The sequence below is a fragment of the Sapajus apella genome, unplaced genomic scaffold, assembly GCF_009761245.1.
Source record: "Sapajus apella isolate SASKATOON/1434 unplaced genomic scaffold, GSC_monkey_1.0 scaffold70, whole genome shotgun sequence".
Lineage (NCBI taxonomy): Eukaryota > Metazoa > Chordata > Mammalia > Primates > Cebidae > Sapajus > Sapajus apella.
The window spans coordinates 6,167,258-6,192,955 of NW_022437010.1; the positions used below are offsets into that span (position 1 = coordinate 6,167,258).

At 40.4% G+C, this 25,698-nt stretch overlaps 1 protein-coding gene across 3 annotated transcripts in view; it reads left to right on the plus strand.

Moving 5' to 3' along the window:
* LYRM4 (LYR motif containing 4) overlaps nt 1–25,698 on the plus strand; it is a 155,529-nt gene that overhangs the window by 26,787 nt on the left and 103,044 nt on the right. For all 3 annotated transcript variants that reach the window (XR_004260391.1, XR_004260392.1, XM_032250130.1), the window contains exon 2: nt 18,119–18,239. Coding sequence is in view for 1 of the 3 variants with exons in the window: in XM_032250130.1 (XP_032106021.1) it covers nt 18,119–18,239 (121 nt within the window). In the remaining 2 variants the exon portion in view is untranslated. The remainder of the gene's footprint in view (nt 1–18,118; nt 18,240–25,698) is intronic.

A 25,698-nucleotide genomic window follows, 5' to 3' on the forward strand; every position in this document is an offset into this window, starting at 1 on the left:
AAAAAATTACAGTTCATTGGATGTGGTGGCTCACACCTGTAATCCGAGTACTTTGGGAGGCCGAGGTGGGCGGATCACGAGATCAGGAGTTTGAGTCTAGTCTGACCAACATAGTGAAACCCGGTCTCTATTAAAAATACAAAAAATTAGCTGGGTGTGGTGGTGTGCACCTGTAATCCCAGCTACTGTGGAGGCTGAGGCAGGAGAATCGCGTGAACCCAGGAGGCCGAGGTTGCAGTGAGCTGAGATTGCGCCACTGCACTCCAGCCTGGGCAACAGAACGAGACTCCTCGTAAAAAAAAAAAAAAAAAAAAAAAGTTACAGTTCAACAGTGGTTTTAGCACCACTATGTGCAAAGCATAGCAGGTCCTGTTGCGGAAGTCACTATGCAAAGGGGCCAAGCGCCTGTCTTAAAGAGACCAGGAACCTAGTGGGAGGAGAGACCTGCAGTGAGTCCCCGGGTACAGGCCACAGAATGGGTAAGCAGCTGCCAGATACAAAGCGCTGCAGGACCCCAGGCCAGGGTATGGCCTGGGAGCAGGGCTGGCAGTGAACCTGGGCTCAGGGGGCTTCGGGGTAGGGGGACAGGAGTTGGGGAATCTCATTTGCTTGCTAGCTGTATTTCTGAAACTACAACTTCACTGTTAATTTTCCTTCCCCCTCAATCTAGTAATATTACCAGAGAATTCCACCCCATGTTCAGTTCCACATATTCCTTTTTAAAATCACCTTTCTTTTTTTCTTAATAGCTCCTCTCTCCTTTTCCCAAAACTTTGTATTCCTTTTTCTATATTTTTATCTTTTCTGTGTTTTCCTACTCATAGAATATGGGATTTTGAATTCTATATTGATTATTAGCCTGCCTTTGCAGAATGGCTTTCCCTCTGGTGAAATTCTCTTCATCCTTCAAAGACATCACCTTCCCTGGAAAGACTTCTCAAAGCCCCTGGCTGAGTTACTCCCTCCTTCTGTGTTCTCAGAGCACTGCGCATATACTCCTGTTATAAGATAGAGTAATTTGTAATATGTCCCCAATACGAGGAGCTTTGTAGAGCTTGTCCTGTTTTCATTTGAATCCTTACCACCTAAGGCACCTGGCGCCTCCGCAGAGGAACGCAGGAAGGAAGGGAGCTGCCTGGTTGAAGGTGACTTGCCATTGGGCAATAAGCACACAAGGGGCTCATCTCACAGAAGTTCCTTGTTTTGTCTACATCTCAGGGATGCTAGATACAAACAGAATAAATAATTTAAATAATAGTGCATTTTCCCAAAAACTAATATAAAGCAGTGCTAAATTTAGTCTTCTTAAACAAGAATGAGAGTTTTTTACTTTATTCTTTTTCGTTTTACATTGTGATAGAAAATATATTGTATAGACTATTTTCAGAAATATGACTTGAAATCAGAGCCAATTTTGGTCACCCCTTTTAAACCAAGTGAAATGATTATTGTTGTTGGGGAGGAGGAGGTGAAAGGGCAGGCTATAGAACTGCCTTGTGACAAAGAATTTTCAGGTCAGCCCAGGTTTCACTTGCCAGGGTCGGCATCTCAGCCAGTTCCGTGCGTGACCATGACCCAGCACTGGGATCTGTATGGTCTGAAACCTTTTGGGAGAGGGACCGAGAATATATTGAAGCTCTCTGTTGTAACTAATGGAACTCACACAGCTAAGATGATCAGATGCAAGCTAAGCTTGGAGGCACAGGCCTGTAGTTTCAGCTACTAGGGAGGCTGGGGCAGGAGGATTGGTTGCACCCAGGAGTTGGAGTCCAACCTGGGCAACATAGAGCAATACTGTCTTCTTTAAAAAGAGAGAGAGATTATCTGAGGCACTTCTTAGGATATATGGCTAGAAGGTTATGTGAGATTCAAGTAAGGTACTTTGAATTAGCCTCCAGCCTCTTAATGTTGAAGACACTGGCTGGGTAGAAGTTTTGTACAGATCAGCATTTCCCACAGTGTAATGGGTGTTACTGGGGGCGGGTAAGGTTCTGCAAATGAATCCAGGTTCTTAACTTTTCTTCTCCCATTCTGTAATATTCAAGGATTCTTTGTGATTGTTTGTGGGTAAAGGGAATAAGATACTGTGTTTTTCTTCCTCACTTAAGACTAGTATTTTCCCATAATACATGCTAGGAAATGCTGGTTCACATGTCAAATCTGACTGTCACCTGCTTTCAGCTTGCAGCACAACTAGGCAGTCAGAAGGCCCTCCCCAAATTTTCCAAGTCACCCTTTTTTTTTTTTTTTTTTTTTTTTTTTTTGCCTGCCATTGATCATGTGGATGAACTCCTCTCCCAGGAAAGGGGAGGCAAAGCATCTTCAGAGAGAAGAAGGCAGTGAGGGCATCTTCCAGTTGAGCCTCCACATACTGAATGCTGGGGGTGGGGCTTTACTTCCTGTGCTAATCCGTGGATTAGAGTTCTCCTAAGTATTGTGATAAATACAGTGTATCACACTATCATGGCCTTTAATGCAAGGTGCACAGTTCTAAATTTTTAGTAGGTAGTTAAGATGGAACTTAGTTAAGTTGGTTTACCCTACATTAACATGGTTGCTGAACACCCATGGGGAAGCTGCTGTTTGTTGATTCTGAACAGGGCTTATTGAATCATGGAATTACAAACAATACTGAGGCCAAATTCCTTCTTGCTCTGAGCATTTATGTATGTTGAAAACTCAGCCTTCGATTTAGACCAAGTAATAAAAATTTCATGCAACTGAAAATGAAAATGTGCTGCAGATTTCTGATCCCTGAGGTTTTTAGTGCTAAAATACAAGTGGTGGGGCGTAAACTCCTTGTTTCCCTGTTTACAACCTGGTATCTACATACTTAAGGACAACTTGCAAACAGTACCAGTACTGAGACCCTGGGCCAAAGCAATTAGAAGACACCAAATTTAAAAAGAAAAGAATCCAGTGAGGTATGTGAAGGGTTTTATTACCAATGCAGCAGATTCTTATCTTGCACTTCTTTGCACTACCACAAAGTATATTGGCTCCTTTGATGTAATGACCCTCAGTTGCCTATCTGTTCCATGCCTTCTAAGCCAGGCATGCTCTCTGTAAGTGTCCAGAAATTGGCACCACCTTTGAGTAGCATCTGTATTTACAGAGAATTGCCAGAGCTGGGCTGTCCAGCCAAGCAGGCAGTTTTCCTTGGAGCTTTGCGGAGTGACTACAGGTTACAGAGATGACCAGGTTCTTTCAGCCTCAATGTGCCCCGAAGGGAGAGATGTGATATTCCCACAGGTGAAGACTCCTTTTGCCAATCCTATGGCAAGAAGGGGAAGAGTCCAGTTTATATTATTCAGCAGTTTATTTTGAGACCGCATTTTTTGGTTTGACCTTTCATGTGTGTTCTTCTTGTGTTTTGACAGATCAAAGCCAAATTCCATTCTGATATTGTTTAGTTAGTATTAAAATGAAAAAAGTGGCATGGTAACCAGTAACAATTTGTAAATGCAAATGTTTGTTCAATTTTATTCAGTCTCAAAGTCCTCAAGTTCTTTAAAGTAAAAATAAATCCTAACACACAAACACCTACTGGATGATTCACAGGGATGTTATGGAAATAAATTATGTAATGCATGGAAATATTTTGACCTACTTGGAAGAAAGATGCTTTAACAAGTTATTTGTATTATAAATAGCCAAGCAAACAAACTTTGTTTCAAGACAATGTGTCACTCAGATCAAAATAAGGATCCCTAGTTATGTTACAATGCGTGGTATTGTATTCCAGGTCTCATGTTGCTTACGGCATCCCAGCAGATAAAAGAGGCTAACTGTATTTTCAAATTTGTGGAATTCTAGACTGGGCAAACCTTAGAAATGCCCCTTTCCTGCAGAGGTCCAAAGAAAATTTCTCCAAAGGGTGAAAGGGCTACCAGATTTTTTTAGTAAATACAGGGATGTGATTCACATGCTCATTTGCATAAAAATATATGTACAGCATTCAGAGCCCTTTAACTTCAAGAAGCGAAGTACAGTTAGCTGATGGGCTTTCTTGCCGTAGATTCAATCCAGTATTCAGGGATTGAGGTAACAGAGGCCCAGCTTGTTCCCTTGCTGTCCTTTCAAAACCAGGAAGCTCAGCCAGCTTTTGACTGTGCCCTGTGTCCTCCCTGAATTTGGCCCTGCAGTCTATTTTTTTGGTAAATGCCTGGTTTCTAGCTTTCTTATGAATGGATGGTTACTGTACACCTGAAATTGGTTTGTTTTGTTTTTTTGTTTCTTTGTTTTTTGAGACATAGTCTCGCTCTGTCACCCAGACTGGAGTGCAGTATCTGGGATTATAAGTGCCCACCACCACGCCCAGCTAATTTTTGTGTTTTTAGCAGATATACAGTTTCACCATATTGGCCGGACTGGTCTCTAACTCCTGACCTCAGGTGATCCATTCACCTCAGCCTCCTAAAGTGCTGGGATTACAGGCATGAGCCACCGCACCTGGCCTTGAAATGTGTTTATACAGACATTTTCTTCCTTCTGAATATCCCAGTAAACATTCTGCCATTTCACACATTTTAGGAAGGGGGAGGGAGAAGTGTTCTCCATTTTTGTGCTGAGTTCATCATCCTTAATAACTTGTCCAGAGGAAGATAGATGACTGATACGTGTCCCCTTTTCCCCTTCCTTCCTTGAGGATTGTGTATTGTTGCCCGTGACTAATAGCAGATGGAAAGTATAAAGTGAAAATCATTGTATTTGACCCCTTTTTAGAAGTGCCCACAGGAAATTTTAATGAAGACATCTAATGACCAAGAGGAATTTTCATCATTCGTACTTTATATTCCCCCTTAAAGTGGAAAATCTAGAATGAATTAATCTACCATAGGTAGTTATTGTCCATAAATTTTAAATAATTTAAAGGTCATGTCTTACATTATTGGCTGGTTCACACGATAATTTTAAAATAAAATTTAGAAAAATGTGTTCTGTAGCCTCATGTTTAACCCCTAATACATGATGGACACTCGAGCTGATTTTTCTGGTAGTAGGTCAAGTTCATTCCGATAGGTGAGGGAAAAAAAAAAACCAGAAAATGTTTTCCGTATACATGGATGGTTTATGTCACAGTGATGCTTTTAGAATAAATATGACCAGTTTCATAAGAGGATATGTAGATGTGAGGATAGTGAATTTTTCCCCTGACAAAAGTAGTTTATAGGACTCCACAAATGAAGCACATGGTCATCTTTGAGTCTAGGAGGATATGAGGAGGAAACCGTGGATCTTAGCCACAGCCACCAGTTCTCAGCCGTCAGCCTTCAAGGAACTGCACTGTCCAAATAGGCATGTCTAAACCCAAACCAAAAAGGAGCCAGGGACCTCGTCGCTGTTCGATCTGCATGCCTAACTGCAGACAAGCTTAAACACGTTTCATTTTATAGGTGGCCTTTACTTTGATAAATTGGTTTACATTTTGGAAAAATCTTGTTTTCAACAAAATGTCAGTGGCTCTGAGAATAGATCCAAGTGATAAAATTTAATTTTGATAAATTATAGGCTAAAGATCTTAAATGTTATTAAGTACCAAAAAGGACGCCTGGGCAGAAATACCCCTAAACTCTTCCTCTAGGGAATGAGAGAAGCGTCTGCTATAGAATGGTGATATTTCTTTCTTTCCATTCTTTTATAAATTTTTTAAGACAATGTTACTTTCAACGGACCCCGTAGAACCTTTCTTAAAACCTGCAGTTATATGAAACTGTGTCATACTGTTTTAAATATACTTTTTTTTGCACTTAAATTTTATATTTACCTCAACAGATACCTTTCATTGATTTACCATAATTTCTCTGACTTTTTTTTATTAGACATTTAGATTAGGACTTGAGTCCTACTTAGGGGGCTGAGTCAGAGGATAGCCTAAGTCACAGGAGCTGAGGCTTTGGGAATTTTGTAACTGTGGAGGAAAAAATTTCTAGCACCACCCACTCTGAGCCCTGGAAAGAGTTCTTCTCTCCCTCTTTGCCCTGTTACACCCATCTGTCAAAACTGCACCTGTGAATGTAATCAGATATCTGCCTTTTCTGTTACACCTGGGCGTCAACCACAGCTGGAAGAAAATCACCCCGTTTGGCAAATTGGTAACACCACCTTGGACATTTCCAACCGCAACAGCCCTTTTTCATTTGTTTGGCAAGTTCTAGAGTTTTCCCACACTGTTTGCAAAGTGATTGTCCAAAATGAGGCTCTTCTTAAACTTCCAAACCTCTTCACTTTTTTTTCTCATAATTGTCTTTTTCTGGTGTGTAACCCAAGAGCCATAACATAAAAAAGAAAATTGTCTTAGCTGTGTCCACTGACTTTTTTTTTTCCCACTTTTAACTTGTTAAATATTTTAAAACCTTATTTTCTCATGGGGACTGTACTATTTTGCTTTTCTGGACTATTGGGAAATATTCTTAATTTATTATACTTTGCTAGTATTTTATTATTAACAAAGATATTTAAACCATTAAGTTTAATCTAAGTATGGCTTTGACTATTTTCCAAAGAGTTTATGCATTGTCTTTTTCACTATTTTAAAGATACTTTCTTGGCCAGGTGCAGTGGCTCACACCTGTAATCCCAGCACTGTGGGAGGCCAAGGCGGGCAGATTACCTGAGGTCAGGAGTTCAAGACCAGCCTGGCCAGCACAGGGAAACCTAGCCTGTACTAAAATATACAAAAATTAGGCAGGCATGGTGGCATGCGCCTGTAGTCCCAGCTACTCAGGAGGCTGAGTCATGAGAATTGCTAGTACCAGGGAGGTGGAGGTTGCAGTGAGGCGAGACACGTCACTGCACTGCAGCCTGGGCGACACAGTGAGACTGTGTCAACAACAACAACAAAAAGACACTTTCTTATTGTGTGGTGAATTTCCTTCAAGGCCGAATTATTACAGCTAATGCTCGACTTAACGACCACGATTGGTTCCGGCAGACGGGTCGTAACACGATTCGGTCGTAAGTTAAGTAGGCTATATGCACGCGGAGATGGTAGTGCTGCTGGAAGCTGGTCCGCACTGTCGTACGCCCAGCCGGGCAACGTTTGCGCTGCCAGACGCAGAGCAGTCGTGGCTAGCGATTGTGGTCATAAAGTCGAATGGTCATAAGTTGAATAGGTTGTAAGTCGATCAATACCTGTATTCATAAATGTATTTCCATGAATTTAGGGTTTTTTCTGCCATACTTACTACATTGAGATCAATAAGTATATGCTAGTTTTTTTTGTTTTGTTTTAAGTTCTGGGATACATGTGCAGGTTTGTTACATAGGTATACATGTGCTATGCTGGTTTGCTGCACCTGTCAACCCGTCATCTATGTTTTAAGCCCCACATGCATTAGGGATTTGTCCTAATGCTCTCCCTCACCTTACCGCCCCACCCCCCAACAGGCCTGGGTGTGTATTGTTCCCTTCCCTCTATCCATGTGTTCTCATTGTTCAACTCCCACTTATGAGTGACAACATGCAGTATTTGGTTTTCTATTCCTATTTCAGTTTGCTGACAATGATGGTTTCTAGCTTCATCCATGTCCCTGGAAAGGACATGAACTCATTCTTTTTTGTGACTGCATGGTATTCCATGATGTATATGTGCCACATTTTCGTTATCTAGTCTATCATTGTGGGCATTTGGGTTGGTTCCAAGTCTTTACTGTTGTAAATAGTGCAGCAATATACATACATGAGCATGTGTCTTTATAGTAGAATGATTTATAATCTTTTGGGCATATACCAAAGTAGATTGTTGGATCAAATGTTATTTCTGGTTCTATATTTGAGGAATCACCACACTGTCTTTCACAATGGTTGAACTAATTTACATTCCCACCAACAATGTAAGAGTGTTCCTATTTCTGGTGTTCCTGGGCTGGTGGTTTTTTTGGTTTTTGGGGGGTTTTTTTGGGTTTTTTTGTTTTTTTTTTTTTGTTTGTTTTTTTGTTTTTTTTTTTTTTCCCAAAAATCACTGACATCCTGACAGTCTTATCTACTCTCTGTAAAGTTTACCTTCTTGTCTCCTGTAGTTATGCTGGCTTTCCTGCCTCTACATGACCCCTTCTTAGCCCTCTCATTTCATAGATCCTTCTCTGCCTGCTCTTAAATATTGGTACGATTTATCCAGGGCTCTTTCCAAGGCTAACACCTCTTCCCATTCTATGGCTTTCATCAGAACAAGCTCTTCTACCCCATGGTGTTGCCTTACACTTCCTTGTCCCTGATTTTCAGGTTTACTGCCAGTCTGAACCTTCTCACCTGAGCTCTAAAACCTTACTTCTGGCAGCCTAATGGACATGTCTACCTTTGTTCCATTGTTGCCTCAAAATAAACTGTCTAAAAATATACTCATAGAGCCTCTTGCTTTTATCAACTAAATACTTCTTCATCCATCCCTTCCTCTTTTCACCAGGGTTTAATTCCTCATCATATATCTCACTTGCATATATATGTTGATCTAATTATATATACCATTCCCGATTCTCTTCTCACACAATTTGAACCCTCTCTACTGCTGATTTTTCCTTATTGTGTATATTACTGGTTTTTATTATATCAATAGTAATTTTAAAATCATTAAAAAATAACAGCTATTGTAGTAATTTAGGAGGCATGAATTTTAATAACCGAAAGTAATTATGGTTAACATGCTGTCATATTTCCTTCTAATTTTTCCCATACATATATTTTCCATAACTGAGACCATCCTGAATATCAAATTATATCTTTCACTTTTAAAAATTTAACAATGGATGGTGAAGTTAGATTCATATTCAACAACTTCTGCCAAAACAAATTCCAGAAAAATCAGAGTTAAACATGAAAATTTAAGTCATAAAAGTTCTCGAGAACACATGGATGAATGTTTTTTAAAATCTCAAAATAGGGAAAGCTTTTATATGTACGATGTGTAACATGGAAGCCATAACATAAAATTTGGTATACCTGACGACACAAAAAGTGAACATTTCTACATGAGAAAAATAAAAAGCACCATGAACAGAGCCAAATGGCAACAAACCAGAGTGAATATTATAACTCTACACAAAAGGCCAGCTTCTTAAAGACCTCCTTACAAATCCATTCAAAAGACATGTCACTCAGCTAAGGAAAGGCAAAGGATATAAACAGAAGTACAAATAGACTTGTGAAAATGTGGTCACTGTCATTCATAATAAGAAGAATGCAATTAGAAGTAAAATGAAATACTGTTTTTCACCTATTGATTAGCAAAAATCAAAAAGTTTTTTGATGCACTGTGTTGGCAGAGATGTTGGGGATATAAACTTGTACTTCCTATAAGGAAAATAGCCTAATAGTGGATAATTTTTATAATATTTTACCCAGTGAAATATTTATCTTTCTTTGATCTATCAGTTCCACTTTAGAGAATCCATCCCACAAAGAGACATGCCCATGATGCTACTGTAAGCAAGGATGCTGATTACAGCATTGTTTCTAGTAGTGCAATTGGAGACAACAAAAACATCCATTAAAAAGCACTACCTAAATGAATTCTGGTTCATCTGTGCAATGAATAGTATACAGCCATTTTTAAAACTGAGTCACTTTTATTTGTATTATTATCAAATGATCACTAAGGTAGATTTTAATTTAAAAATTAAAGGTCTGCAGTATGTTCAGAATGCTACCGTTTGTGAAGGAAAAAAAAGTACACATAGATTTTCATATGACTCTGATGCCTTCAGAAAGCTATGTAAGAAACTGCCAACTATAGCATCTAGAGAGAACTGGTTGTTTAAGAGACAGAAATAAGAGGGAGACTGATTTTTTTTATTTTTTATTTTATTTATTTATTTATTATTTTTGGAGACAGAGTTTCACTCTTGTTGCCCAAGCTGGTGTGCAGTTGTATGATCTCAGCTCACTGCAACCTCCACCTCCCGGGTTCAAGTGCTTCTCCTGCCTCAGCCTCCCAAGTAGCTGGGATTACAGGTATGTGCTACCATGCCCAGCTAATTTTGTATGTTTTTATTAGAGATGGAGTTTCTCCATGTTGGTCAGGCTGGTCTCTAACTCCCAACCTCAGGTGATCCACTTGCCTCAGCCCCCCAAAGTGCTGGACTTACAGGCATGAGCCACCACGCCCAGCCTCTACTCAATTTATATGCATCATTTATATGCTAAGGATATTAATATTGTCATATTTGTTTCTAATTGGCTTAGGTCTTTAAAGATGAATAGGATTTAGCCAAGAATCCAGCTGGAGAAAGACGCTCCATGTGTGGAGAAATAGCAGACCTACGGAAGAGAAAACCAGGGAGACTACAAGTCTTTTAGGATGGCTGGAGTTGGTGGTCCTTTCTGGAAGCTGATAGATGGAGTGGGAGAGATGAGCAGGAATCTGGGGAGTCCCATAGGCCATCCACGCCAGTGCAGGTGACTGTTATTAAACAGGGAAGTGTGTGATAGGTTTTATTTACAACTGTCCAAAAATCCAGAAGCTTCGATCTCAAAAATGGGCTTTCTCATGGTAATTTCACTTCGTACTCCATAAGCCTCCATTGGTTGCTCTCGTTTTTAAAACAATTAAACTTAATTATTTCACTTACTGTTAGTGCTTTTATTAATAGCTCATTGCCTTGAAATGCTCTCATCCACTTGTCTTTTCTTAAGATGCTGAACTATTTGTAGGAACACTTGAAGCAGAGTTGAAAGGTAAAATGATCTTTTTAAGCTTTGTGATGCCAGAGACAATTTTTTTAATGCCTCTTCAAATGGACAACCACTCAGCTTTATACCAACTACTTAACAAAGACTGGATAGGGCTTATTGACCTGTGGAGGAGGAATAGCCTAGGGTTCAAAACCACAGGCTCTAGCGTCAGCTCTGCCACTTACCAGACATGTGATCTTGGCCTACGTTTTTTAAATCTGAGTTGTAGTTTGTAAGGATTAAATGAGATAAATATGTATCAGGTACTTAGTACACTATTCTGTGCATGGTATGTGTATCATAAATTTGTAGGGAACCAGCCCTACATCACCCGTGGGTACCCCGTGTTTGGTGGCGACAAAGGAATGAGAAAAAGAGAGAGTGGGACGAGGGGGCCATCTCTCATTACTTTGGAGGAGACAGTAAAGGCCCCGAACTCTGATCATCCACACCATTGGTTACAATCACTTTGATCTACAGGGTAGGGGTGGAGTAATGGTGGGGAGAGGGTGATGGTGGAGTCAATCAGGGAGCCAGAACTGGTGTGTCATTCTAAGGATTGATAACAGTGGCAGTTTGGGAGTTTCACAAAACAAGAACATGTGGTTATCTTTAGCTTATTATCTATGTACAGCTGGTGGAACACGGACCTTACAAGGAACCTACAACTCTGATTGTGTCATAGTGCTACAAACGGGTTTTACGTCCTTGAGCACAATGTCTATGGTAACAGAGCCGAGGTCACCCTGCGCCAGAACATGAGGCATGGAGAGGCCTTCCTTCTCAGAGGCCTCCTGCGTCCTTCCACAGTTTGTTGTTCCTTGTTTATATGTTACTCATAACCAATTTACGTAGGCACTCTGTAAGTCCTTTCTCCTTTGCTACTTTTCCCAACAAAATTGAGGATAATAATTTTGTTATCCTATTGTACTGTCAAAATAGCAATGCAAATTACTGTGGAAAGCAGCCCTTTTTTTTTTTTAATTGTACTTTAGGTTCTGGGATACATGTGCAGATCATGCAGGATTGTTGCATAGGTACACACATGGCAATGTGGTTTGCTGCCTCCATCCCCCTGTCACCTACATCTGGCATTTCTCCCCATGTTATCCCTCCCCGACCTCCCCACACCTCCACTGTCCCTCCCTTGGCATCCCCCAACAGACCCCAGTATGGGATGCTCCCCTCTCTGTGTCCATGTGTTCTCATTGTTCAACACCCACCTATGAGTGAGAAACATGGGTGTTTGATTTTCTGTTCTTGTGTCAGTTTGCTGAGAATGATGGTTTCCAGATTCATCCATGTCCCTACAAAGGACATGAACTCATCATTTTTTATGGAAAGCAGCCCTTTTCTTTGAGGATTTGAAAATAGGTATGGTATCTGAGAATGTACTTACCTATATTCCATTCAATGTTACCTGCTTAAAGTTCTTTCTTTGCCCTTAGAATATTCTTTCTCTAACCCTGGAGTCCAGGGTTTTATAAGTAAATATCTTGGCATTGTCCTCTGGTTGTTAAATCTCAATGATGAATCTTCTCAATTTTTCATAATCACTTCTGGGACATTTTCTTTCATTATAAATTTAATTACCTAGGCAGTTCAGTTTGTTCACACTTATTATTCATAGGTTATACACCTTTGCCCTATTCTGAAGGTTAATTTTTTTCATCCATATTTCTCACCACCGTATTTAATTTTTCTATGCTTTAGATTTGAATTTCTAGTTTGTCTTCTGTTTTCTTTAATTCAGTATTATTGCTTCTTTCAGCCATGTACATATTCTCTAGCATTCTAATCTTTCGTGTTTTCTTATTTTGCTTTTCTTAAAAGTGGGCAAATGAAATACAACTTCTATATATTTTTAAAATTTACTTTAATAGTCAACTTACTGGGGAATAATTTACATGCAATAAAGTGCATCTATTTTCACTGTACAGTTCAATGATTTGACAAACATAAGGCCTTTGAAAACACCACCCCATTCAAGAGAAGGACCATTCTATTACCTCCAGCCAGTCCCCGTGGGCCCTTTGTGTTCACTTTGAATGGCCACTCCTTCTTAATTCGTCTCTTTATATACAGATCTCATCACCCACCGAACCTGAGACCATTACCCTTGTTATTCTCCACTGTATTCCCAGCTGCTGGCATAGTGTTTGCATAGTAGGCATTTAGTATGTATTCCTTGAATGAATTCTAATTGTGAATTTTGTAATCATTGCCTTCCAGAAGTTGTTTTCATCTTTTTGCTGCAAATCCTTTTATCATTGTTTCATTTGTTTTCATTATTGATTATTGGTATTTTTCTTGAGGGTATTTTTAGTATTGCTGATGATATTTTGATAAGCTCATTTTTTCATTAAACATTTATTCTCTGTGCCAGACACAAACAGTGATGAGCAAGAAAGATTAAAGTTCCTATTATGTGGGGTTTACATTGTACTAGGAGCTCACATTATCGAAAAGAAGCTTTCTGCTCTTCTTCACTCTTTATCTACCCAGAGTGCATGTGACCTTCAAATGATCCTTGAGCTTCCTCTCCATAGGCGTCGTGATCCATTTTATTATACACCACACACATACACACACCATAACCCTAAGGCTGTTAAATTACTATGAGAGAGAAGAGCCTGAACCAAGATTGGGGCTGAGGAGTTGGAGAAGTAGAAGGTGATTCAGAAGGGATGTGGAAAGTTGAAATTGGAGGATTTGTGATTGATTGCATACAGAAAGTTCTGGGAAAGGAAAGAATTTAGGATGAGTATTGAAGTATTTGACTTGGGCAGTTGGCTGCATGAAGATTCTCCTACCTGAGGAAGGAAATATTGGTCCTCATGGGCAGTCTAGTTTTGAATGTGTTCACTGGAAGCATCTGTATTTTAGTTGACAAGTCCAAAAGGCAATTGAGTATGTGGATTTGGACCTTAGAAGGAAGGTCTAGACTAGAGAAATATTGGTAGCCAGTGGCACCTATACGGTAGTGGAAACCTTTGACAGATGCAATTACTGGCAGAGATCTTATGAATAAGAAAAGAGGTTCACATACGTGCCCTAGAGAATGCAGAATGAGATGAGCCCACAAGGGAGCCTAGGAAGGAGTGGCTAGGCCAGACACAGTGGCTCACACCTATAATCCCAGCACTTTTGAGAAGCCAAGGCAAGAGGAGCACTGGAAGTCAGGAGTTTGAGACCAGTCTGGGCAGCATAGTGACACCCTGTTTCTACAAAATAAAAATTAGCATGGCATGGTGGCATGCCCCTGTATTCCCAGCTACTTGGGAAGGCGAGGTGGAAGGATCTCTTAAGCCCGGGAGTTTGAGGCTACACAGAGTTATAATAGCACCATTGCACTTCACCCTGAGTGACAGTGAAACCCTGTCTCTAAAATAATAAACCTAAAACTGGTGGTCTGTGTATTACACTGACTCCTCTTTAGACATTAAGACTTGAATGTGAAAACTTGACCTCCAGAAATTAACCAATAACAGTGTCATGGAGGCATGCAACACAGTATTGTCAGATGGCATGGCCTCAAGGATGCATAAGGGTGAATCAGAGATCTCGAAGCAGCCCCAGGCTCCCAGAATACACCAGCACACTCCTCTGGGCCCTGTGGAATATGGGGACATGCTAGAATTTAGCAGCTTTCTCTTGCACATTTCAGTTAAGGTAAGTAGGTGGAGGATGTGTCTTCCAAGTCGTTGGAAGTAAATGAGAGTTTGCCCCACAGAGGCCAGTAGAAAGTATTGAGCTTTTAATGTTCTTAGGATACTTGAGTTAAGGTTGGAGAAGAGCAAGAAAAGGCACAGATGTGTTTATAGGAAGGGTAGACAGAGAAACCAGCACTTGAGATGCTGGTGAAGATGACAGAAATGAAAGGCATTACATTAGCTGGTTTCCGTATCACACGTTGGATGCTAAAGCTGATCTGAGCCTGTAAGCGCTCCGAGGCTGTGATTATGGCTGCATTTGGTGTTTCTGGGAGCGGATAGAGTAAACCAGAACCTCAAGTACTAAAGAGCTTTCGTTACAGCCTGCTGTGTTGCTGGTGCAGCTGGGAAATTGCAGCGGAGGAATCTCAGAAAGGAGTATAATCCTTGGAATGTTAAAAAGAACCTGTGAGCACTTGAGATCTGATGACAGAGTGAAGAACAAAGGCTGAGGTGGAGGAGGAAAGCCAAATGGGAATCTCCTGCACAAAGAAGCACCAAGAAACTGCCAGCCTTCAGGAGGGTGGAGAGAGCAGTGTGTGTGAGCATCATCGCCTCACTGTTTCTGTGGATGCAGGCTGCTTTCTTGCATTTGGTTCTGTTGCCCTTTCTGTGTTAAGTTTTTCATGCCTTATTTCAGACAGCATCAGACTCATTAGGATCATTCTAACGCAAGGCATTATATAGCAGCTGGCTGCCATTTTTACTGCAGCATCCGCAAATTTTTCTTTGAAATGTTCTTGCTCAGTGATACGGTTAAGAGGCTGATAGCCAGAATGTGCAAAAAAAGTAAAAAAAAAAAAAAAAAGCAAATGGTAAAAACCAGGGCAGGGCCAGTATTGAAATAATTGGTGGTTAACCCTCTCCCACCAGATTTGAAGATTCACCCAGATTTGTGATGACGTTCACAGAACTGTGATCATTTGAAATAAGAATTCTTACAACTAAGAAATAAAATGTTCATGCAGTGGTAGTTTTGTGATGCTGAGACAGTGAAATATTTTCCCTTAGGGCAAAGAATAACACTTGGTGCTTTAAGTGGGGCAGAGAGAGCAGGAAAGCATTCATCTCAAAAGTGCATCAGAAATTTGAACTGCAACTCTTGATTGCTTTAGACACATTAAATTCCAAGATCCAGAGCATCTTTTCTTTAGGTAAGGACTTTGGAGAGCTGGGAAGACAAACAGGAATACATAGCAGAATGTTCTGACGCTGGACCTTGAACTCAGTTGATAGAAACTGTTGAGTGTTTTAAGCTATTTTCTTGTTTCCTTAAACTTTGGAAGACCTTAGGTCTTTACATTCCAAGCAGTACTCCTTGTTTTCTAGCTGTTCTAAGCTAGTTACTAGCTTTTAGAAAAATGAGTTTAGTGATGACTGTTATTGCCCGTTTGGTTTTTCCAAAAAGCCTATGCAGCATCTCAAATGAAAAATTAATAAATGATTCCCGGAGGTAAATTCATGTTATAAACCAATGTTGCATATGGAACAAATATTGGAATTAAATTATTTTGTCCTCTCTTTGCTGCCCTCACTGCCAAAAAAGAAATTGCTTTGGAGGAATGTGTGGGTGTCAAGAAGAACAGTGATACTGTGTTATAAATAGCCTTTAGGCTGTGCAAGAAAGTGTGCCGGAAGTTGTTGTTAATTTACCTAGCTGCTATTTAAAATCTTGTTAGATTAGCAGCAGCACCTGAGGAGAGTCTGTATCTGATGTATTCTATTTGTAAAATCCTCCCATATCCCTTTAGAAGTGAATGAGCCCCAGTTATCTAGCAGCTGCTAGTATATGGATTCCAGGCCTAATCACTATAGCCCTTGAAGATTGATACTGAGCACTCAGCAGCTCCTCTGAAGTAACTCCAGCTGGTTCACAGAGGGTTAAGATCAAAGTCTCAGCAATGTCTTACATTCTGAAAGTACCGCTTTCTAAACTCTTCCTTTCTCCTTTATGATTCCTAATATTATAAGATTTAGTTTTACTCTTGCTTTTTAAATGCAAATAGACCTGACATTTGAATTTTTTAATGTAAAATGCCTTTTTACTTTAGAAAAGTTTATCTAAAACAAAATTTGTCCTTTCTAAAATAAGGTTTCCCAATAAGTTATACAATCTCCCAATACCCCCTCCCCGCTACTCCCAAGGAAATTGATATTCCCCTCCTCTCATTTCTTTGCCTGTATTTCCATTCTTCTATTGCTGAGCATCACATGGATTCTTTAACTGGTGTTCAAAATTAAAAGCAGAGCAGTTTGTGATCACTAAGAAGACTAGAGAGCTAGGCACTGAGGATTGTGCTTGTAATCCTAGCTACTTGAGAGGCTGAGGCAGGAGGATAGCTTGAGCCCAGGAATTTAAGACCAGCCTGGGCAACACAGCAAGTCCCCATCCCCTCCAAAAATTTCTTTTTATTAGCCAGGCATGGTGGTGGGTGCCTGTAATCCTAGCCACTGTGGAGGCTGAGACGGGAGGAACACTTGAGCCAGGAGGTTGAGATTGCAGTGAGCTATGATCATGCCACTGTTTTTCAGCCTGGGCAATGGAGGGACACCCCATCTCTAAAAAGGAAAAAAAAAAATAGAGAAAATGGTGTCTCACGTGTGTCGCTCAGCCTGCTTCTCCTTAGTGTTGTGCCTTTCAATCTGGAGTAATTGGGGTAGACACAGAGTTAGGCCATAGCCATCTGAGTGTGGGAGTATGTCTAAGGACTGCTGAGTTGTCTGTTGTGGCTAATTATCCAGACCATTCTACCTTCTGTAAACACACTATGGTGTGACTGTAAGCGTGCAGGATGAAGGCAAGGCTATGGCATGAGGAGGAGGAATACTAATTGCATTAAGCCATAACAAGTGTTAAGAATAGCTTTCATTTATTGAGTCTTTCCATATAACAGGCTTTGGGTCAAATTCCAGACACACATTATAAAGCCTAATCCTCCCAGCGGCGCTTAGCAGTATTATGCCTTTTTGAAAGATGAGGAGACATGGCCTTATGTTAAGAAGCTTGCCCAAGTTCACTCAGGCAGTAGGAGCTGGAGCAAGGTCATAAACCCAAACCTGTCTGATCTGCAAAGCTTGCTCTGGAACTGCTGTCCTGTACTGCAGGTGGTCTGTCTGGTTGGGGGTGGGCGGTAGGCGTGTGCACTTTCAAGATGGTGGGGGAAAAAGCTTGTTGGCCTAATTTCACAGTTTCAGCTGTGGTGGGATCCTAACGTGGACCACAGAAAGGGAAGTGAGAGTCAGAAGATGGAACAGGAATTGGAAAGCATAGGTCACTATCTGGGTACATGCAAATGTCGTCATCGTTTTACCTCCGAATTATTTTCTTTAATTTTCTTTTTTTTTTTTTTTTTTTTTTTTTTGCGACAGGGTCTTTCATTGCAGCTAACCTCTGAATTCTTGATTTGTCTCTGTACATTGAAGGTTCAATTATCCATGTTAAAGGAGTCAAGCCAGATGCGCATGAAGCTAAAGAACCAGTAATCTAAGGAATATTTCAGTAGCAGTTTGCCATTTGCATGTGACTTGTTGAGAGTAGATTTATTTTCCTAAATCTGTTTGCTTAGTCATCCCAGAGTGTTAATGGATTGGCCTGCCCCACAAGCAAAGATCAAAGTGGATTATCCATAGGGGAAGATTAGACAGTTAATTCTGAAGAACAAGCTTTTAAATTCATTTAAAAGCATAGCCTCAGACATACTGACACCTTTTTTTTTTTTTCCTCTGAATTCATTTAGAACGTATGCTGTCAGGAGGATAAGAGATGGCTTCAGAGAAAATAAAAATGTAAAGGATCCTGTAGAAATTCAAACCCTGGTGAATAAAGCCAAGAGAGACCTTGGAATAATTCGTCGACAGGTAAGATGGTTCAGTGATGTACTGTTTTTCATTAAGAGCTTTAAACTTTGACATATCCCCCTTGATTAGACAGCAGCGCTTTCGGTGTTGGTGATTTACAGAGTAGGATCATGAAACTGTTCCTTGTACTAATACAGACATGGAAAGGTGAACTCTCATGTTTTCAAATTCAAGTTGAGCTTAAAATATCAGCTTTCCGGAATTTCCAGGGAGTATATCCTTATGGAAAGCTGATGCTTTAAGTATGAGAAACTTCTGCATTACTTTTTTTGAAAGCTAAGTTTTTGTAAGATGTATTGCACATATATGCTTGGATATATTTCATAGTATAAATACATTCTCTTTTTCCTAGTATTTTTCATCATAATTTGGGATAAACAGAATGTTGCCTTTTTCTTGAAGACACCATCGTGGGTGGTGAACCTGAATTACGTTGCCACGTGGGAGGTGCATCTGCAGGTGCAGATGGTGTAAAGTACAGCTGCTTGGGTGCTGACCGCAATAAAGGACCCTGGAGGGTGTTTTAGTTTTCATTTTGTGGAAGTGCCAGGGATCACCTTGACTTGTGCTTGCTTTTCTCATTCTCATGAGGTGGGTGGAGCATGTGCTGGGGCAGGGTCTCCTGGATGGTCTGATACATCCACAAGAGTGATTAGAACATCAGAGGTTAAAGTCATCTTCCACTGATGGGTTTCCTCGCTCTCTAAAAAACACCCTTTTCACTGTTTGTCTTTGACTTAGCAATCACGCAATAAACTCCATTTCTGCTTCTATTCGTGTTTCTTTTACTTGCAGGAAATGTGTTTATAAAGTGTGGAAGGGAAAACCCTTTACCATTTTTGTAAGTTATGCTGTACTTTTTGGAAAGGGCTTCTTTAGCATCATCGGGAGACGGCAACTTGGCTGACATTAAATTAGACAATAATCTTTCCCTGACCCTTCTTCATGCTTGCCTATAAACAGAATTCAAAAGAGAAGCAATATTTGAAACTATAATTGGCAGTTTATGTCAAGATTAAAGATCCTGTTACATTGCCTACATAATGTAACAGTTCTTTCTAGAATAGCATTTCGGATTCTCATAACCATCCTTGAGTTCTACAGCTATCTAGTAATAGAATAACTGCCACACTCAGGCCTCAGAAATGATCTCTAACTAAAGCCATGAGGCTAGTAGGGTACTCAGAAAAGAAACTGATCTGCACATTTGCATATACTTTGAGAGTGGCATTTATGTGAGTCAACATTTTGAAAACTCAAGAACAATGACATTTCCAGTCACCAGTAGTGGAATTTTATGAGATCTTTTAGCAGTGGAGCATAGAAGCAGCAGCAGCCCGAGTTCTTATTTTGCATAAACTCAGAAGGATTTTGTTCTTTGGCACTTTCTCTGAGTAGAGGTTGGCAAAACAAGTTTTATCTTTAGCGTAAAATTTTACAGAGTACAAACTGCTTAGAAAAGGGGGACTGTAAATAATCTGTGCCATCATTTCTTCCACTCTATCTAATTGTCTATGTCACTTCTTGGTTTAAAATGCTCAAACTACCCTTTCAAAATAAAAAATAAAAACAAAAAGACTAAACCAGCCCTCTGACTTCCCAGTGAGTCTACCCCCAGGACACTCTTGGAGCATGGCATGTACAGGGCAAGGGCGCCCTCCCCAGGGCAGCCTGGCCACTGCACCTTCCTGATGGAGGAAACACACTGTGGGGCCAGGGCTTCCACAGTGACCTTGCAGAACAGCATGCTGTCACCACTTCAAGGATGAAAGCGTTGGCATCCTTTCAGAGGACCAGTTAGACATCAGCAGCTGGGAAGTTTCTGCTCACTTGCCTTTCATGTCAAGACTCTTCCTGAATCCACATGCAGGCTTTACCATAGTTAAGGTATAAGGATAGTGGCCCCCCAAGCCATCTGGCTGCAAGCTGGCGTTAGTTGCCTTGGACTAACAGCCTACAGCATGGTGGAGAGTCTGTATTCCTGCCCACCGTCCTCTGTACTGGCTCCTGTGGTAGCCTTCTAACCTGTCCTCCAGGTGCCCCTAGCCCCACTCCACCCCACACTTGGCCTGTTTTTCACACACCACCACCACAGTGATCTTTTTCAAAAGAAAGAAGGAGCTGCTACCCTGTTCAACCCATTCCAGGCTTTGCTTCATGGCACCCAAACATAAAACTTGAAGCCGATCTGAAGTCCCAAGAGGCCCTCCATTGCCCTCCTCTCCCTCACTCTCACCATTTCCATGAACTTCTTGCTCCCATCTCAGTGTCTGTGCACACTGTGCCTGGAGGAGTCCCTCCAAACGTTCCTGTAGGTCCCTTCCCCTTCCACCCAGGCCTGTGCTCAGATTTCACCTTCCCATAGGGGCCATCCTGGGACCACACTATCTAAAACAGACACTCTCCCCTGCCCTGCCTTAGTTTTCCTGACATCACTTAGCAGTACCTACTATGACATTACTGTGGCCTTGTCTATTTTCTCCCTCTTTTGCAAGACAACAGGGACCGTGAGGACAGGGATCTCTCCTGTCACATTCATCATCTCCACTGGGTGGGGATGAGCATGGATTCTGAAGCCAGCCTGCCTGTGTTTATGTCCCGACTCAGCTGGCTAGCTATGTGACCCTGAGCAAGACAGTTAACCTCTCAGTGCCTAATGCAAACTCAGATGAAAGTAAGTCCTACTTCTTTGGTTGTAGTGAGGATCAAGTACATTAACATATGCAAAGCCGCTGGATTAATGCTAGCATACAGTAAATGTCATGCAAATGCTTGCTGTTCCTATCCACAGGATCTAGAATATCCCTCATAGAGCTGGCTCTTAATAAGTTTTCACTGAACAGATAAATGCCTGAAGTATGTTCCCAGAGATCACACATCTCAGTCACAGAGTCTACACCACCAAAATCAGGGTGTCTTGTTGGCCACCCGCAGTCTGCCTCCTGAAGGAATGAACCATGAAAGGAATATGGAAATCTGATAGAGATCATGACATTTTACCCTCATTGAGTTATGATACTCTTCAATCAAGTCTCTCTCCCACATGATGATTTGGACCCCAAGCCCCACCCACCCAGGTGCACAGGGATCCCAGCTTCACCTTTCCACCAATGAGGAAGCACACAGCCACTTTTCCAGCTGCCAGATAGGCACACCGTAAAGGCAGTGCTCACACTGAAATCCTCCACCCACAACACTAACCTGCTTTCCTGCTTTCCGCTCATTCTTCAGAGGGCAGCTTCTTTAGTCACGTGAGTCTGCTTATGATACCCTCCTCCCCACCTCCCATAACTCTGGTAAGTTTTGCAGTTTTTAAAAGAAATCTCTGGACCAAAATGATCTGTTTTTCTGGATAGAGAAACCGAGGTGCAGGAAAGCTGAAAACCTTGTCTAAGGCCACATGGCCAGACATGAGCTCAGGTCTTCTAGCTCCTTAGAGCGAACTCAGAAGTTCAAGGACATGGGCTCCTGAGTCAGTAGAAGCTGAAAGATAAACATACTCTTAAGACATCCTCCCATTTTGTTCCCATGATATTTAAGGACCACTTCAACTCTCCTCAGATGTCATTCATTCTTCCTTTATATCCTTAATGTGCAAGATATTTAATCTTCACTGTGACAACCCTGAGGCATTCTAGATATATCAGCATTTCTTATTAGCCTTCACACCATTCCTAAGGATTACTCACATTTCAAGAAGTGGCAGGTTGTTTTTCTTTCACGATAAGCAAGTCAGCTTTCTCTTGCGCTTTTTCTCTGATTATGGCCCACTCAATAGAAGCCAGACATACACTTGTTCTTTCCTTAACATTCTTGGGCCACGTCTCACCGGAAAATTACCATCCAGTCTGTCAGTCTCGAATCTCTTTCCAACTTCATGCGTCATCTCATATCCCAAAATTAACAGAGACATTCTTCTACCTTTTGATAAACTGCCATTATTTTCATGTGAGATGATTCTGTGAACCCAACTTACCCTTAAAGCTCTTCTGGGTTCTCCCTCTCTGCTGAAAGCAAGTTCTGGGCTACACCCACTCAACCTAACTTCCCTATCTGCCTCCCAGGTGAGATCAGAAAGATTTGAGAGGCCTTTTATGTCCAGACAAGCTGGAGCAGGAAAGAATGAAGAAACCTGGGTGGTTTCTAGGATTGGGCAAATAGCTCTCAAACAGTCTGGGCAGCAAAGAAGCACCAAAGGATTTCTACCCTAGACAATTAACAAGGATTCTTAGGTGTTTCACATCAGAAACATGATCAAAAAAGTCCGGCAGATGTTGCTTTTGTCTTTGTACTTTGCTCCATTTTGCTATTCTAAATAAAGATACTCCTTCTGGACCCTATTTGTAAGGCATTAATTAGAATGACTATCAGTAAACTTCCCTGGCTTATTGTAGCTCTGCAGTTTGCTGCTGCACCCCTTTGGTTTTTAAACAACTGTAGTGTATATTGTTTTCTGTCACTATTTCCTGTATGTTAGCACCTGCTCTTCGAGCATCTTCTAGAGACCTGCAGCATCAGCATCACTGGGGCGCCTTCCTTCCCTGTATAGTTCATAGAAATTTAGTGTTTGCCAAAGAGAAAGTATTTTCTAAGCATTTTGAAATAGAGTTGTAATCTTTGTTATAGAGCTAGCTTCATAGCCGCATGTCTACAGAGGACAAAGTAAAAGAGTGTTGGGAGTGGGAAACAGGAATGGGAATGCAGCATCGGAGAAGTTGCCAGAACTGGATTTCTGGATTCTAATGAGATTCCCCTGAACACATGAATTAAGATAATGATTTCAGGAATATTCAGCAAAATTCTAAATGTGTATCAATTCTTCCTTGAAACCTGATTTGAACTAATGTAACTGCAAAGTTTGGTTACTTTTACACCTATATGATGCAATCAGCATTAATTAGAGCAAAGCAACCTTTCAGTTCTTGTAGGTTCTCATATAACAGCAAAGCTGGGTAACAGGAGTTGTTTACAAGGTGAGGGGTGATTTGGAGAGGGAATGTTTTGCATAGTGTGGTTAACCAGGTGAATCCATGATCTCTAGGAGAGGAAGAGCTATTCTGTATTGAGAGGTTCCCAGCCACTACCTTAGGTAGGCTAGTGGGGTTAGCACTAAATTTGCATCCAAATAATGTTTAGTTAACCTACGAAAGACAAGACGTTCCTAAGAAAGGCATCTATAGAAGTCAGGACTGCATCCAGCAAAGCAAGGTGTATCTGTAACCGAAGTAAGTGGATGAAAAAGTATATTGTCACTATAGTACGTAATTGTGCAGTATGAAGATAAACTGGATGTGTTTTAATTCTAGATAATGGTAGGGTTTTGGAGTCGTACCCATCTTCCCATCAGCTCTTCAGGGCTCACTCTTTTCTACCACAGCAGCTGTTCTTAAGCTAGTGCATTTTTAGTTAAACAACTCAAATAGTAGATGTATTACACTCAGATTTAAGAACCTGCATTTGTAAGAGGTTAAGAGCAGATACTATGTACAGCCATTAAAGATCATTGGAAGGGGTTAATATTACATGTAGCCTGCATTTTTGTTAATATGTGTGTGATGAAGCATTTTTATGTTTCTTAGCTTACACTTTATTTTTCCTTTTGTAGATCACTAAGCCAAGTAATTTGCTGAATTTATTGCTGTTGGGGTAGTGGTAGTTGAGTGTCTGAAACCATACTTGTTTTTACTTTTATTTGCTATTATATGGTTCAGTCTGAATGTGCTGTTGTGAAATTAGAAGCTAGTGAATCATGGCCAGGCCCTCTCTCATTGTCAGTCACTGCAATATGTGCTCCAGTGCCCTAGATAGTGGTCAAAACTTGAATGAAAGTGATATCTTATCCATGGTCCTCATCCTTTTATAGCAGCCTGAGAAAAAGTAGGCATGTTTGAGTCTTTACGGGAAAAAAGATAGTGCACTCTGTATCTCTCCACTTGTATGCATTTAACTTAAGTACTATTAATATTTGATAGTTTGGGAGAATTTCTAAAATTTACGTGGCTACTGTTTTAGTGGAATAAAGGGACGTCAATCTCTATCATTAGGTGGCATTTAAAATACATGAAAATAATTATATGCTATTCACAGTAGCCAGAAGGTAGAAGCAATCCAAATGTCCATCAGCAATGAATGGATAAACAAGATATGGTATATACATACAATATAATATTATTCAGCCATAAAAAGGAACAAAATCCTGTTACATGTTACAATATGGATGAACCTTTAGGACATAACACTAAATGAAATAAGCCATACACAAAAATATACTGTATGATTTCACTTATATGAGGTATCTAAACTAGTCAAATTCATAGAAACTGAAAGTAGAATGATGAATAACGGGTTGAAGGAGGAGAAAAAGGCAAATTGTTTAATTGGTACAGAGTTTCAACTTGGAAGATGAAAAAGTTCTGGTTATGTTTCACAATGTAAATATACTTAACACTGCTGAACTAAATGCTTAAAAATGGGTAAGATGATAAATTGTATGGTTTGTGTTTTTTCCACAACAAAAACAAAACTCTTCTTCTTCAAAATGAATCATAGCCAGCCATTGATTTTTTTTTAATTGGGAAGAATAAAATTAAATGCTTCAGACCCTGGTATTTAGGGATAGGAAGCTTAAGTCATTTGAAGCCTGAACTAGTGAATTTATCTGTGAGCCCTCTGTTTTCTCATATGTAAAACCAAAGGATTATACTGTAATTTCTAAGGCTGCTGCTAGTTCCAAAATCCCATGGTTCAACATTCACTTAAATATCTGTCCCCTTCTTCTCTATGTACAGAAACTACTGATACGTGTTAGACTGAATTACTCTATGCCCAGATTTCCTTGGCCATTTTTCACCAAGAACTTAACTCTACAGAGTTTAGGCTGCAGATGAGCAAAGTTATATGCCAGCTATTTATTTATATCATCATAGATGCCAAGGACTTCTCTTGGTCCAGCCTTTCTGTCATAAGGAAACCCAGAAAATGGAATTATTTCATTCATGTTGTTAGCATCTCTGCTGTTAGCCTTCTTTCTTCGTGGTAGAAGATGTGTTACCAGTAGTAGGATGTATCTCTGATCCGACCATTGTCTTCCAAAGAAAATGATTATAATAGTTGAAGAACAATAATGTAATAACTGATAGGCAAGAGAAAGATTTAAATGCTTTTCCCAAGCCCCATCTTAATGTTTATATAAGTGTCTTCGTTTGACTTCTCATTGTTCTCTGGTTGGCTTCTCAGCCATGTTCAACATCCTCTGCTGGGTAAGTAACACATACTGTATGTATGGCTTACAATTCCATTGCCCATGGTTTCTTTTCCCAGATATTTATTGAGCACCCACTTCATGCCACGGAATTATGAGGTCCTTCGGACCTTGTAGAAGTTCTTTCTCATTTTGACTCTTCAGGGACATAGCACTCTTCTCACTTCTCTTTTTTTTTTTTTTTTTTTTTTTTTTTTT